The following is a 15,484-nucleotide window of genomic DNA, read 5'->3' as shown; positions in this document are numbered from 1 at the left end:
AAGGACGTAGAGTTACTCACAAACTGGACTTCCGTGCGGCTGCTCCGCTTGGAAAACTTGGCTCCGTCAAGGCTTTTCGTACAGTTCCAAATTTCTTTCCACTCGCTACCGTGGAAAAGATTGTATACTCTGTACGCGGGATGGGCGGCCGTATGCATTTAATAAATACATTTCATAGTAAAATAAATTGTATCAGAGTTTGGTGTTCAGTTTCTGATCTCTGAAATCTGATACGCATCAGATTTAGGTTCCAACGTTTTCCAGTCTAGGAATTCTGGGAATTGAAGTTCAACACTTCTACCCAGTGCCAGACTAAAAAAAAAAGGTGTTCGTTGTGGCACCTATATTTGGTCTTAGATCTTACAATATTTTTTACTTCCTTCAAAACTTCTATATACTATTATATTTATATATTATTTATTTATGATGGGAACATGACAGAAGTAAACATATAAACACAGTCCATGTAATAAGAAGTAAAACTTTCATGGCGGTATGGCAGTGGCCTTATAACTGGATTCCAATTCAGCTAACCAAGCATCACCTCTGGGGTTGCTTCATATGCATGTTTTAGGGAACCAGAGAATGCACATTGTGGGCAATCTTGCACAAATAGAATTATAATAGGAGAGTTGGAAGGGACCTTGTAGGTCTTCTAGTCCAACCCCCTACTTAGGCAGGAAATCATACCATTTCAGACAAATTGTTATCCAATCTCTTCTTAAAAATCTCCAGAGTTGGAACATTTAAAACTTTTGGAGGCAGGTTATTCCACTGGTTAATTGTTCTGTCAGGAATTTTCTCCTTAGTTCTAGGTTGCTTCTCTCCTTGATTAGTTTCCAACCATTGCTTCTTGTCCTGCCCTCGGGTGCTTTGGAGAATAGTTTGACTCCCTCTTCTTTGTGGCAGACCCTGAGATATTGGAACACTGTTATGTCTCCCTTAGTCCTTCTTTTCATTAAAGTAGACATACCCAGTTCCTGCAACCGTTCTTTATATGTTTTAGCTCCCTGGTCCCCTAATAATCTTTGTTGCTCTTTGCACTCTTTCTAGAGTCTCAACATCATTTTTACATCGTGGTGACCAAAACTAGATGCAGTATTTCAAGTGTGGCCTTACCAAGGCATTATAAAGTGGTATTAACACTTCACATGATCTTGATTCTATGTCTATTTATGCAGCCTAGAACTGTGTTGGCTTTTTTGGTAGCTGTAGCACACTGCTGGTTCATATTTAAATGGTTGTCCACTAGGATTCCAAGATCCCTCTCACAGTTACTACTATTGAGCAAATTACCACATATACTGCACGTATGCATTCTGTTTTTATTGCCTAAATGTAGAATCTTACTTTTTTCACCATTGAATTTCATTTTGTTAGATAGTGCCCAATGTTCAAGTCTGTCAAGATCCTTCTGTATCTTAAGCCTATCTTCCGGAGTGTTGGCTATTCCAGAGTGTTATTCTGGAATGTTGGTTACAATATGTTTAAAAGTCTGCATATTAGCACCACATAATATATATTGATATTGCTTGAAAATATATTGATATTGCCAGAGTCTGTATTTGAAAATAACCTATTACGAATAGGATAATAAGTTGTACTTTTAAATTTGTGCGCTGTCCTTTTAACACAGACAGAATGAAAAGAATATGTGGGCCCAGAGAAAAACTGCTGATTCCTTGCTGCCCTCTGATTTGCCTTGTTTGCAGACGTTTCATTACCTGACTGGGTAATATCATCAGTGTAATTAGGTAATGAAATGTCAGCAAGCAAACAGCAGCTCAGAGAGCACCAAGCACTCCACACATGATGGAAACTTTGTACTATGATGCCTGTTTTATATAATTCTAATAAGCAATATAATAACAATGACCAGACAAAAAAAGAGACGTGAACCTAAAACAAATGCCTCAGAATGCTGATGAAATTTATCAGAATCGAATTCTGGGGAAATATTTAGGTTAAATTAATTTTGAGTAAATATTTAAAATTGAGGCTGTGATTTAACATCCACTAATCTGAAATTTGTTCCATTGAGTGTACAGCATATGATTTACACTCTAAAACTTAATCTACTACTAAGAAGACTAAGACTCTAAACTTAAAACTAACACTTAAATTAAATTAACACATAGATTAAACTTAACACTAACACTCTAAAACTTAAATCTAATACTAATAAGACTAAGACTATATTACTATTATTCTTCTCTTCCTTCCTAGTACCTATCTTTCCACTTATGACTGTAACCATGTTGCTTGTATCTTTAAAATTTATATTATTTCCTAGTATAATTTGATTGCTTATTAGTAACCTAGTATCTTGATTCTTGATGAATGTATTCTATTTTCTTTTCTTTATGTACCCTGAGCGTATGTGCACCAAAGACAAATTGCTTGTGTGCCCAATCACACTTGGCCAATAAAGAATTCTCTTTTCTCTTCTCTTTTCCATTCCACTCCATTCTATTCCATTCTGTTAAGGTTAACTAGAAACAAGTTCCACAAAAAACAGAGTAACTAATCATTTCATTTAATACGCTGAGTTTAGGATTTTATCACCTACAATTATTGAAAGTAATATCTTCTGCTTGGGGTAGCCGAATAAACAGTTTAATCAGGAAGTGACTAAACGAAAATAACAGCATTGCAAATCAGACCCCTATTGGGGAGAATAAAGCGAAGGCGCCCAGAGAACCTGCATTTCGGAAAGACTTCCGGCATTACATTGAACATAGCCAACTATGAGTTATCCATAGAGACACAATAATAGAACAACATCCGCTCCCTGCTACTGAGCATCCCTAGACTCTAAAAATGAAGAGTGATATTCGGTGTAACTTCCTAAAACATAAAAGCACATTAGCATTAGAATTTCTTTTACGGTTGTGATCAGGAACATTTGACTTTTTAAAAAACGCCTCGAGGAGACGGGCGTTTTTTTTAAGCGCTTGAAACTTATTTTCTCAATACTGAAATAACTGCATAGGCAGTCTTGAATCGATGTTCTCTAACTCTTTAATATCTCTTTGAGCGCATTTTGTCTTCCGGGGAAGAAGCCGCGCTCGTGGTCCAAATACCGTTAAAGCGGCGCTGCCTCCGCCTTTCCAGCGTCTTCCCTGAATTCTTGCAATGTCCTCTTCCAGCAAGAGGAAAAATAAGAAACGGCCTCCTTCGGAAAAGGACTCGGCTCTCGACGAACGAGATGCAGCGCAAGAAGCCCTCGGGTGGCAGAGTTTGTCGGTTTCAGACTTTTTGGACAAGGGTAGGATGCTGGTAGCGTGCGCGGGTTGTCGGGGATCGTTCATGCTCTCAACAAGCCTGTAAGGTAGGCTAGGTTGGGAAAGCATCGAGGAATCTAAGCACCGTATAGGACGGTCGCTCTGGTTGTTGCGACAGAAACACGTGGCTCTTGCAATATTCATGCAGCAGTTATAGCATCACTCCATCGCATAATAGATGTTATCTTAAGAGATAACTGCGATATACGGAAATTGGGAATCAAAATTCTGGCAATCCCAGTCCAAATCAAAAACTATTAAGGCACAGAGGCTCCCAAATGCAGTTTGCATGTTTGTGACCATCCTTTTTCTTTTGCAATGTTCAATATAAAACTCTTATTTTTTAAAATTTCTATGTTGAATGTTGCAGGTATCTGGAACTGCATGAGATGGAGTGCAATTTAAATTTTTTTAGTAGGAATTTAGGACAAATGTAGATTTCATCCTCACTACCTGTCGGGAAAACCAGAATTGCTCTCTAGCCTCAGAAGATTGTATTCAACTGAACACAATTTCAGTTCAGGACTACGTAGCTTAAAGTTGTAATTAGCTGCTCCCATTTTGTTGTTATCATTTTTCCAAAACAGGTCATGCCATGTGAATTTTCTGTAATTTCACAGTTGTGGAATGTCACAGTTGGGGGCTAGGATATGCTAAATCCCTTTTGCCTGCTTAGGTTGTTTCAAGCATCTCCCCTGCCTTTCCATCCAGTTGTTGGGTAGTACTCTGTATGGCAATTTTGACTTGAACTACTTTGTGACAAGGCTCCTGGCTCCAACATAATATACCTGTCTGCATAATGTCTAACATATAGTGATCTTTCGGAAGATACTATATCTGTCTTTAAAAGAGGGGGGGAAAGTTGGATTCTACACCAGTGTGCTCTTGTTGCCCAATGAATACATTATAGGTTTTCAACTGCTGTCAGTTCAAGTAAATTCATACAGCTACACTTGTTATAGTTATTCATTTGAGGCTTGATGCAGTTCTTTTTCTTACTACTCTGCCATCTAGTGTACTTCCATGGACCATTTTGGGTGCATTAACTTGCAACATTTAACTAATTGCTTACATTATGTAATGTAAAATGCAGAAATATAATGAATGGGCAGAGCTGATTTTCTTTTCTCCTCAAACTTTAATATTTTCAGGACAGCATAAAATAGAACTTTAGTAGAACAACACGGGCAATGTTTGTTTAACATCAGAATGTTCTTGCAACAGTTAATTGAACGGCCCAAACATGGTTTATGTTCTAATTCAAAGATATCATATTGCTTATCATGTTCTGTTCTTATATTGACTGTGGGGAGATAATCTGCCCTTTATTCTAAATGATTTTAGACCAACCAAATGATACGTACATGCATAATTGTATTTTTCTCTTTAATTTTAGAAGATGACAAAGTCCCCAAAATATACAGAGGATCTTTTGTGCAATTGGCACTCAACAACATGAAGCTGGCAAATATTTGCATAGGGCGTCCAGTGCTGCTTACCAGTACAAACGGAAAGCAAGAGGTAGTGTTTGTTTTCTTATCAATTCTATGTGTATCTGTGTATGTAGGGCGTTTGTTTATGTAATGGTGTATTTTATTTTCCTTGAAAGGGTCAACACTAGATGGATTATTTTATAGCTATATTTTCTATTGTTTTGGTTAGGTTTGCACAGCATGGCCTGTTGCAGGTTTCCCTGGTAAAAAAATTGGCTTAAGTGCAATTACACAAAAGAACCTGAAAGTGGTACCCGGTGATACGGTCTTTATCCAGCCTGTGACTGGTGCTGTACTTCAGGCAGAGGAAGTGGAAGTAAAGCTAGGGTATGTTGATATTCATGCATTTTACCTATGGTCAGATTTCCAATTTATTGTGATTGAGTCAATTTTGTGATGAAGGGGTTTCATGTGATCATAATGAAATGTATTTTAAAGACCTTAGTTTTCCTCATATTTAAAACTGTGGCATTGCATGCCAGGACATTTGCACTGCTTCAGATCTGAGTTATAATACAATACAATACAATAGTAGAGTTGGAAGGGACCTTGGAGGTCTTCTAGTCCAACCCCCTGCCTAGGCAGGAAACCCTATACCGTTTCAGACAAATAGCTATCCAACATCTTCTTAAAGACTTCCAGTGTTGGGGCATTCACAACTTCTGGAGGCAAGCTGTTCCACTGATTAATTGTTCTCACTGTCAGGAAATTCCTCCTCAGTTCTAAATTGCTTCTCTCCTTGATTAGTTTCCACCCATTGCTTCTTGTTCTACCCTCAGGTGCTTTGGAGAATAGTTTGACTCCCTCTTCTTTGTGGCAACCTCTGAGATATTGGAATAATGCTATCATGTCTCCCCTAGTCCTTCTTTCTCTTAAGCTAAACATACCCAGTTCCTGCAACCGTTCTTCATATGTTTTAGTCTCCAGTCCCCTAATCATCTTTGTTGCTCTTCTCTGCACTCTTTCTAGAGTCTCCACATCTTTTTTACATCGTGGCGACCAGAACTGAATGCAGTATTCCAAGTGTGGCCTTACCAAGGCATTATAAAGTGGTATTAACACTTCACGTGATCTTGATTCTATCCCTCTGTTGATGCAGCCTAGAACTGTGTTGGCTTTTTTGGCAGCTGCTGCACACTGCTGGCTCATATTTAAATGGTTGTCCACTAGGACTCCAAGATCCCTTTCACAGTTACTACTACTGAGTATGGTATCACCTATACTGTACCTGTGCATTCCGTTCAGTTCTGGAAGAGAAATTTGGAACGTGTGGAGAGCACAATTGTAGCACTTTAAAGCAGTTTGTCTTTTCTTTAGATCTCATGGTGGATATGAAGAACATGTATATTTATGCTATGCACCTTCTTTCTTATTCCCGAGAATACCTTTGTAACTGAAATCTGAATTGCTGAATAAATTAAGTACATTACACGCAGTGTATTTCTGTAAAGTGTAATTTCCTTTGGAAAGCTTAGATTACAGACACTTTGCTCTTAAAGCTGTTGTAAGGAATTTGGGTGCTTCTCGTTTGTTTGTAAAATGTATTTGCCGCCCATCTCACACTTCAGATGACTGAATGGAATTCTCATTTGGATCGTTTGGATTAACTGTAATTAACTAACTTTGTACTGTGTTGTGTAGAGAACCATGGTATGGGGATTTAAGGATTGGTGATATGAAAGTGTTCTTGTGCATCTAATATCAAGTAAAAATATCACTGGCTATAAACCATATGAAACAAGGACCAAGATTTATTTAAAAGTAAGGCTTCAATCTGTGAAATAGTTCATATAATTCTAGAACTGTAAGTAACAAGATAAAAAGGAAGAAATTTAATGAACGAGATGTCCATTTAAAATCTCTTAGGATTCGTGCATTCTGAGTTTGAAGGAGACAAATTACAGAGTCTCATATCTCATGGGTCTTCTGTTAGATTAACATTGCTATTTGACTGTTGAAGAATGATATTCTTTTCTCCATTTGCTTCCTGGATGTTTTTAAAAAATTCTCTCAGTGTGTAAAATCCCTAGATCCACCCCCCCTCTCTTGTATCTTTGGTTTTCATCTTTAGAATCTCCCCAGATAATGCTTCCAAAATTCTCTTGAGAAATTTCTAGCCCATAATAATAATAATAATAATAATAATAATAATAATAATAATAATAATAATAATAATAATAATAATAATAATAACAACATCAATAATATAATAATAATATCATAGATAACATCAAGCATGGAGAAGTAAAAACTATTGTCAGGGGAGAGTACACCAACAGAGTTAGGAAAATTTTGAAATCTAAATTGAATGGTGGAAATACAATCAAGGCCATAAACACCTGGGCAATACCAGTTATAAGATACACAGCTGGTATAGTTAACTGGACACAAGCTGATTTGGACATTTTAGACCGAAAAACCAGGAAACTAATGACAATGCACTACAGTTTACATCCACGTGGTGATATTGATAGACTATACCTACCCCGGAAATCAGGTGGCAGAGGATTATTACAAGTGAAGCAAATAGTTGAAGAAGAAAAACATGCACTGGCTGATTATTTAAAAGAAAGTCAAGAACATCTATTAATCGAAGTAAAGAACAAAAATCTATTGAAGGCCCAACAGACGAAACAAGAATTCAAAAAAGATGTGATAAAATTAAGAATGGAGAGTTGGCAGAACAAAGCATTGCATGGCCAATTTCTGGAAAAAATAAAAGATAAAGTGGACAGTGAAAAAACTTGGTTATGGTTAACAGCAGGTACATTAAAGAAAGAAACAGAGTCACTAATCCTGGCTGCGCAAGAACAAGCTATCCGCACAAATGCCATTAAGACCAAAATCGAAAAATCCTCTGATGATGCCAAATGTAGACTTTGCAAAGAGGCTGATGAAACTGTTGACCACATACTCAGCTGCTGTAAAAAAATCGCGCAGACTGACTATAAAATGCGGCACAATTCAGTGGCACAAATGATCCACTGGAATTTGTGCAAAAATTATAACATTAAAACAGCAACAAACTGGTGGGAACATAAGCCTGAAAAAGTCATCGAGGGTCAGATGGTCAAGATCTTGTGGGATTTTCGCATACAAACGGATAAAATACTGGCGCATAATACACCAGACATCACACTGGTTGAGAAAAAGAAGGTTACAATTATAGACATCGCAATATCAGGTGATAGCAGGGTTGAGGAGAAGGAACATGAAAAAGTCGCGAAATACCAGGACTTAAAAATTGAAATCCAACGATTATGGCACAAACCAGCAGTGGTAATTCCAGTGGTAATAGGCACACTGGGTGCTATTCCAAAAGCACTGGAATTACATTTAAAACAGTTAAAACTTGACAAAATCACCATCAGTCAAATGCAAAAAGCTGCACTGCTTGGATCTGCACGTATATTACGAAAATATGTTACGACGTCCTAGGCCCCTGGGTGGGGCCCGACTAGTAATCAATGCCAAATCCGGCGAATCAACTGGCCGCTGTGATACAATCGTATAATAATAATAATAAAATTGTATTTGTTAGCCGCACCCTCTCCCGGAGGACTCGGGGCGGCGTACAATAAAAAACACATAAAATACAAATATAGACAGTACATACACATAAATATAGACGTATACGTGGAGGAGGTAGACAGATAAATGGAGATAGAATTAAGATTGCAATTTAAAACCCCCTAAGTAAAATTACAAGATTAAAAACCCATCAGGAGCGATATGATCAAACTATGGTTGAGCCAGGCCAGCTACTTGGAAAAGGTGGGTCTTGAGCTTTGCACGGAAGGAGCGGAGGTCAGAGGTAGTCCTGATATCTGGGGGGAGGTCATTCCACAGGGCTGGGCCCGCCACAGAGAAGGCTCTGCTCCTAGGCGCCGCCCCCCGACACTGTCTGGTGGACGGCACCTGGAGAAGTCCCTCTCTGTGCGAGCGAATTAGTCGCAGGGATGTATGGGGCAGGATACGATCCCACAGGTAGCTAGGTCCTGTGCCATGGAGCGCTTTAAAGATCGTTATCAAAACCTTGAAACGCACCCGATAGACCACAGGAAGCCAGTGCAGCTCGCGCAGGAGAGGTGTCACATGGGAGTACCTTGTACTCCCCATAATCACCCGCGCGGCCGCATTCTGGACCAACTGTAGTCTCCGAGTGCATTTCAAGGGAAGCCCCATGTAGAGAGCGTTGCAGTAGTCGAGGCGAGACGTCACCAGTGCATGAGTGACTGTGCGTAAGGCATCCCGGTCCAATAGGGGGCGCAATTGGCGCACCAGGCGAACCTGGTGGAACGCCCCCCTTGCCACGGCTGTCACATGATCATCCATGGACAGCCGGGCATCCAGGAGGACGCCCAAATTGCGCGCCCGCTCCACGGGGGCCAGTTGTACGCCCCCGATGGCCAGAGATGGAATTAACTGATTGAACCGGGGGGCCGGAACCCACAGCCACTCCGTCTTGGAGGGGTTGAGCTTGAGTCGGTTGTCATCCATCCAGACCCGTACGGCTTCCCCACACCGGGACATCACTTCGACGGCCTCGTTGGGGTGGTTCGGGGTGGAAATGTACAGCTGAGTATCATCAGCGTACAGATGATATCCCACCCCGAAACCACGAATGATCTCACCCAGCGGCTTCATATATGTGTTGAACAGGAGTGGCGAGAGGACCGACCCCTGTGGCACCCCACAAGTAAGGGGGCTTAGGGTCGACCTCAGCTCCCCTGCCAACACACATTGCGTCCGGCCGGAAAGGTAGGAGCCGAACCACCGCAAAACGGTGCCCCGAACCCCCAACCCCTCCAGTCGGTGCAACAGGATACCATGGTCGATGGTATCAAAAGCCCCCGAGAGATCTAATAGGACCAGGATAGAGGAACAACCCCTATCTCTGGCCCTCCAGAGATCATCCACCAACGCGACCAAGGCCGTCTCCGTGCTGTGCCCGGGGCGAAAGCCGGACTGCCGCGGGTCTAGATAATCATTTTCTTCCAGATGTCGTGGAAACTGATAAGCCACCACACTCTCTACAACCTTCGCCAAAAAGGGAAGGTTGGAGACAGGACGATAATTGGCCAGCTCCGTAGGGTCCAGGGAAGGCTTCTTGAGCAAGGGTCTCACCACCGCCTCTTTCAAGGCGGCCGGAAGAGACCCCTCACCCAACGAAGCATTCACTAGGCCCAGGAGCCAGTCACGTGTAACCTCCCAGGATGCCAGTACAAGCCAGGAGGGGCACGGGTCCAGTAAACATGTGGTAGGTCGCAGTCGTCCACGCATTCTGTCCAAATCCTCGATGGCAACCAAGTCAAACTCCTCCCAGACTGGTCTCTCAAGACTCGCCGCGGACGTCTTCACTAGACCACTGAAAGGGACCCAATCCTTCTGGATTTGAGCGATTTTATACTGCAGATATTTCCCAAATTCCTCTGCCCTACCCTGTAAAGGGGCCTCCCGCGGCCTCTGAAACAGGAGGGAGCAGGACACCCGGAACAGGGCGGCAGGGCGGTTCTCTGCGGATGCAATGAGAGCGGCACAATATTGACGTTTGGCCGCTCTCAATGCCACAAGGTACGTCCTTAAATGGGTTTGTACCTGTGTTCGGTCAAATTCGGAATGGGAAGATCTCCAACGACTCTCTAGGCATCTCTTGCGGCGCTTCATCACCCTTAGCTCCTCGGTAAACCAAGGGGCCAGGGTGGATTGTTGCCGCCGGAGAGGCCGCAAAGGCGCCACCCAGTTCAAGGCCCCGGTAGTCGCATTATTCCACGCGACCACCAGGTCCTCTACCCGGGGGCAGGTCAGGGCTACAGGAGGTGGCCCAAGCTCCATCTGGAACCTATCTGGTTCCATCAGGCGCCTGGGGCGGAACCATCTAGTGTTTTCCGGTTCCGCCTCCCGCAGCAGGGGGTAGCACCAGGGAAGTCATGTCGGAGGAGTGAGTGATCTGACCATGACAGGGGAGTGATGGTTAAGTTCCCTCCTCCCAGATCACTCAACCACTGGCCAGAGACAAAAACAAGGTCCAAGGTGTGGCCTCCCTCGTGTGTCGGGCCCTGAATCAGTTGAGTCAGGTCCATGGCTGTCATGGAAGCCATGAACTCCCGAACCCCCTCGGATGCTTCTCCCACCGATGGCAGGTTAAAATCCCCCATCACTAAAAGTTTGGGGGTCTCAACCGCCACCGATGCGATCAGCTCGAGGAGTTCAGGCAGGGCCGCTGATGTATAGCGAGGAGCCAGGTATACTATCAGCAGGCCCAGCTGTCTCCCAGGGCCCCATTTCACGACAAGGGACTCACACCCGGACGTCTGTGGCACAGTGGACTCCCTCGGCTCTAAATCCTCCCGAATAATCGCTGCTACCCCACCGCCCCTTCCCTGGGCCCGGGGCTGGTGAAATGCTCGATAACCTGGCGGGCACATTTCCACGAGGGGTAAACCTCCCTCGTGGCCCAACCAGGTCTCCGTTATTCCTGCGAGGTCCGGCTCCCCCTCAAGAATTAGATCGTAAATGAGGGGGGCCTTATTAACAACGGACCTCGCATTGCATAGCAACAGCCTCAGGCCCTGGGTCTGCAGCTCCTGACCACCTAGTACGCGGGGGTTGGTACAAGCGACCAGGTGTGACCAACACCCACGGTCTCCCAACCGACTGCGAGTTCTTGATCTGTCCTCGTATCTGGCCCTCCCTACGACCGTTGGAATCAAAGAGCCCTGTATTGGAACGATATCCTCCCCCTCCTCCTCCCTTCCACTCCTTCCGCTCGCGACCACACCTAGTGACCTGGCTCTGTCATCACTCCTGACCTGACCCACCCGCCCCCCAACCCCAGAACCCCTACAAATTTTTAAAAAACATTTAGCTAAAAACCCCCTCAGTCTCCGCTTCCTCCACCTCTCGAGATTAATAAATCCGTCATCAAGGTGGGCCCTCGAGAGGGCGGAGGGCCACACCTGCGAGAGGGGGGACTCCCGCAGTAGGATTAGGTCTGACCTTAAATACATGTGATATTAAAAATTCGGCAGGGCCTAGGATCTGTGCTGAAGATGTTCCGGCAATTATGCCATAGTCCAGTATAGTTTGAAAAAGCCAGGGTTCCCATACGGGAGAAAATTATCCAGTCCTAGATGGGGGTGGTGGTGGTAGGCTGGTCGGATGATTGATCGATAAGTGGGGGCTAGTGGGTGGTCAGTGGTGGATGGCGAGGGGTAGATAGACTATTGTTGGTAATGGGCAAGGGGCAGATGGTCAATCAAACGTTAGAGTTACAGAAGATAAGGAGGTGATCCTCTGGGCGCAGACAGATGGTAAGCAGGGGCAGGTTGTTAGTAAATAATCAGCAGGGGGGTAGGTGGTCACAGTCAAGGAGGCAGCTAGCAGGAGGTAGATAGCTCCTCTGCCGAGCCTGATGTTGGGGCCTCCTGCCAGCCACCAACAAGCCCCCTGGTCTCTGATCGGCCTCTGATCGGCCTCCCAATGACATATCCCAAGATGGGAACATTATATAAAAGTAATCTGGTTGCAGCAGAGGCTGTCTTGGAAAGAAAATAACCAGAAGTGAATAAGTGAAATATCTACTGGTCTTTTTGGAATGTCAGGAAAAGAAGCATCAATATAAGAATATTGACAAAATTTGTATTGCTGATTTCAGATTTGCTAGACATTTACCCAGAACTACTATTGTAGGTAGGTAGGTAGGTAGGTAGGTAGGTAGATAATTTTTACGTTTAGTGCACTCCCTACTGATGTTAGCTTAATAATTTATATCATACAAAATATTTTTAAGGCTTGGACTTAAGAGTCTATGCATTGAATTGGCAGCGACTGCATAGCAGTAGTTATGCTAAGAACCAGTATAACACATTTCTGCATGAGAATTGCTGTATGAAGTCACTTTTGCAGGAGCCTAATTTATTTCTTATATTGGAGTACATTTGATGTTCTTGAAATAATGATATTTATTAAATTTTAACAACAATTTTTTTTCCTTAGGGTTAAAGATGACTGTATCAGTACTGAAGACTTGTCCATTAGCCTCCTAAGAAATTTAGGTATGTGTTTAGTTTAGGTTTTCTGGTTTATATTATACTTTTACATATTTAAATACATATACATTTCTGTCTGTCCTGTAGTCAAACATTTTGGATTTCTGAGTTTTACAGAGATCCAGTACAATCACTCTGGATTAAGAGAATCAACAATAGGGAAAAATACTGCATTTGAAACTTTATAACTATCTAATTTGAAGATGCTGCCTTTTAAAAGTGCAGATAATATTCTCTTAAGAAGGAAAGTGCTATTCGAAAATAGGTTGTTCTGACCTCAAAACAGGCTTATTGTCACAATAAATTAATTTTGGATGCTAAAAGCAAGTATAAGAATAGGATATGATAGAACCATTTTGATTTCAGTCCTTTTAAAGAACTGACTATTAATTTATTGTTAAAGCTTACCAAAACTATAGAAAATGCAACCTTTTTTAAAATTTGAGAACTGGCAATTAGATCACCAAGATCATTGCTTTTGTTTTGAAAATTATTATGTTTCTTGATGTATGGCTACCGTGTTTCCCCGAAAATACGACATGTCTTCATAATACAGCCATGCCACATTTTTCTGGTGGGCAAAAATATAAGCCTCCCCCCGCATATAAGCCTCCTGGACAACCCTCCACCTCCGGCCAGGCATAGCGCCGCTCACCAACCTAGCAGTATCTCGAAGGTGCCAAGCCACAGGAACCTGGAGGGAGGCAAAGGTGATCACGTTGCTTGGCACCTTCAGGATACCGCTAGGTTGGTGAGCAGCACTGTGCCCAACTGAAGAGGGGGGGTTGCTGGGTGGCTGCTCTCTTGCGAGCGGGCTGCCAAAGAGCCGGACACAGCCTCATGGAAGAATGGCTGTGTTGTGCTATCGCAGCAGCGCAACACAACAGCCATGAAGCGACCATACTCACGAGCAGCCACCCGGCAATCTCCCTTTGCAGCCGGGCACAGCGCCATTCACTGACCTAGGGGTATCGCCAAGCCGGGTGAGCACCTGTTTGCCGCCGCGGCTTGACGCCTTCCAAATACCAGTGAATGGTGCTCTGCACGGCTGGAGATGGGGGTTGCGCGAGTGGCTGTTCCGCTCTCGCTCACCCGCTTGCCAGCCTCAGGATGCATGGCCCTGGTCTCATTACGGAGCCAGTGCACCTCCGCCGCTACTGCCATCCCAGTCTGGCTTTTTCTGCGGTGTCCAACCCGAGTCTTTCGGCAGTGGCCGCTCTGGGCGCACGCTCTATGGTTGTGGGCCAGCTGCCTGCAGAGCATACAACCATAGAGCATGCAGCCAGAGCAGCCACTGCCGAAAGACTCGGGTTGGAAGCCGCAGAAAAAGCCAGGCTGGGATGGCGGCAGCGGCGGAGGTGTCCTGGCTCCGTAATGAGAGCGCCATTCACTGGCATTTGGAAGGCGCCAAGCCGTGGGAGCTGGGCGGTGGCGAACAGGCGCTCACGCGGCTTGGTGATACCCCTAGGTCAGTGAATGGCACTGTGCCCGGCTGCAAAGGGAGCTTGCCAGGTGGCTGCTCGTGAGCATGGTCGCTTCATGGCTGTTGTGTTGCGCTGCTGCGACAGTGCAACACAGCCATTCGCTCATGAGGCTGTGCCCGGCTCTTTGGGAGCCCGCTCTCAAGAGACCAGCAGCCCAGCAACCCCAAAACAATAAACCCTCCCCCATGATAAATCCCATGTCAGGGGAAGTTTCACCCTGAATTAATGAGGCGAAGCCCATTGGCTCTCCTAGCACCATATTTTCGAATAACTCAGAATATAAGCACAAGTTGGCAAAGCAATTAACGCAGTGACATCCCAAGCCATATTTTGTAGGTAAAAAGAAAATAAGACCCTGTTGTATTTTCCGGGAAACACGGTATTATTAACAGATACTTTTATGCAATAATAAACAGAGTCTATGTGAGAAATCTGATTGGTTTTCTTAATCTTCCTTTTGCAGATGGAAAGATAGTATTGCCAGGAAATTTCCTGCAAATTACTTTCTATGGCCGATCTTGTGATCTAAAGATTACAAAGGTGAAAGGAATGGATGGTGTGTTGTTGGAAATGCAGGATATTTTAAAGATATCACAGGAATTACCGCTGGAGAATTCGGCCAGTAGTCATTTCAATATATCTATTGAGCTTGGAAAACTAGTAATAACAGACAATGACGTGTCTACCAGTACTCCATGTAAGCATGAGGATCATATCATATCCATGAATGATTCTTTAAATAGTATGGGGCATGAAGCATTGAGTCCTGATTCAGCAGCATACATCCTTGATGGTGATGAGTCTAACCTTCATTCTGAATCAGTCATATCACAAGATTGTGAGAAAGGCTTTGCAGGTGAAGGATTACCTTTGACTGATAAAACAGGACTGACACAGAATTGGGAAACCTTTTACTTCATATCATCAAGGACAAGGGTCAGTTTCATTCAACCACAAGCCAAAAAGACGGAAGAGTACAATCTTGAACCAAAAACTACTTATGATTCAATAGGTGGACTCAGTAACCAGCTGAAAACTCTAAAAGAAATGATTGAACTTCCCTTGAAGCAGCCTGATCTATTTAGAAAATACGGTAGGATATCTATGATATAGAAACTGTGATATCAATTACTTTGTACTTCATTTTGTAACCCTGTCAAACAATATAAGAC

General features: G+C 43.5%; 1 protein-coding gene across 3 annotated transcripts in view; it reads left to right on the top strand.

The window, feature by feature from the left end:
* The first annotated feature begins 3,046 nt into the window (after window positions 1–3,046).
* The window catches only part of AFG2A (AFG2 AAA ATPase homolog A), a 142,328-nt gene continuing 129,890 nt past the window's right edge, over window positions 3,047–15,484 (top strand). For all 3 annotated transcript variants that reach the window (XM_081959352.1, XM_081959351.1, XM_081959353.1), the window contains exons 1-5: window positions 3,047–3,268; window positions 4,681–4,805; window positions 4,947–5,104; window positions 12,776–12,834; window positions 14,776–15,405. In XM_081959352.1, the coding sequence (XP_081815478.1) occupies window positions 3,136–3,268; window positions 4,681–4,805; window positions 4,947–5,104; window positions 12,776–12,834; window positions 14,776–15,405 (1,105 nt within the window). In that variant the 5' untranslated portion in view covers window positions 3,047–3,135. The remainder of the gene's footprint in view (window positions 3,269–4,680; window positions 4,806–4,946; window positions 5,105–12,775; window positions 12,835–14,775; window positions 15,406–15,484) is intronic.

The sequence above is a fragment of the Natrix helvetica genome (assembly GCF_964273705.1).
Source record: "Natrix helvetica genome assembly, chromosome: 7".
Lineage (NCBI taxonomy): Eukaryota > Metazoa > Chordata > Lepidosauria > Squamata > Natricidae > Natrix > Natrix helvetica.
This window is presented reverse-complemented; position numbering and strand designations above follow the sequence as displayed.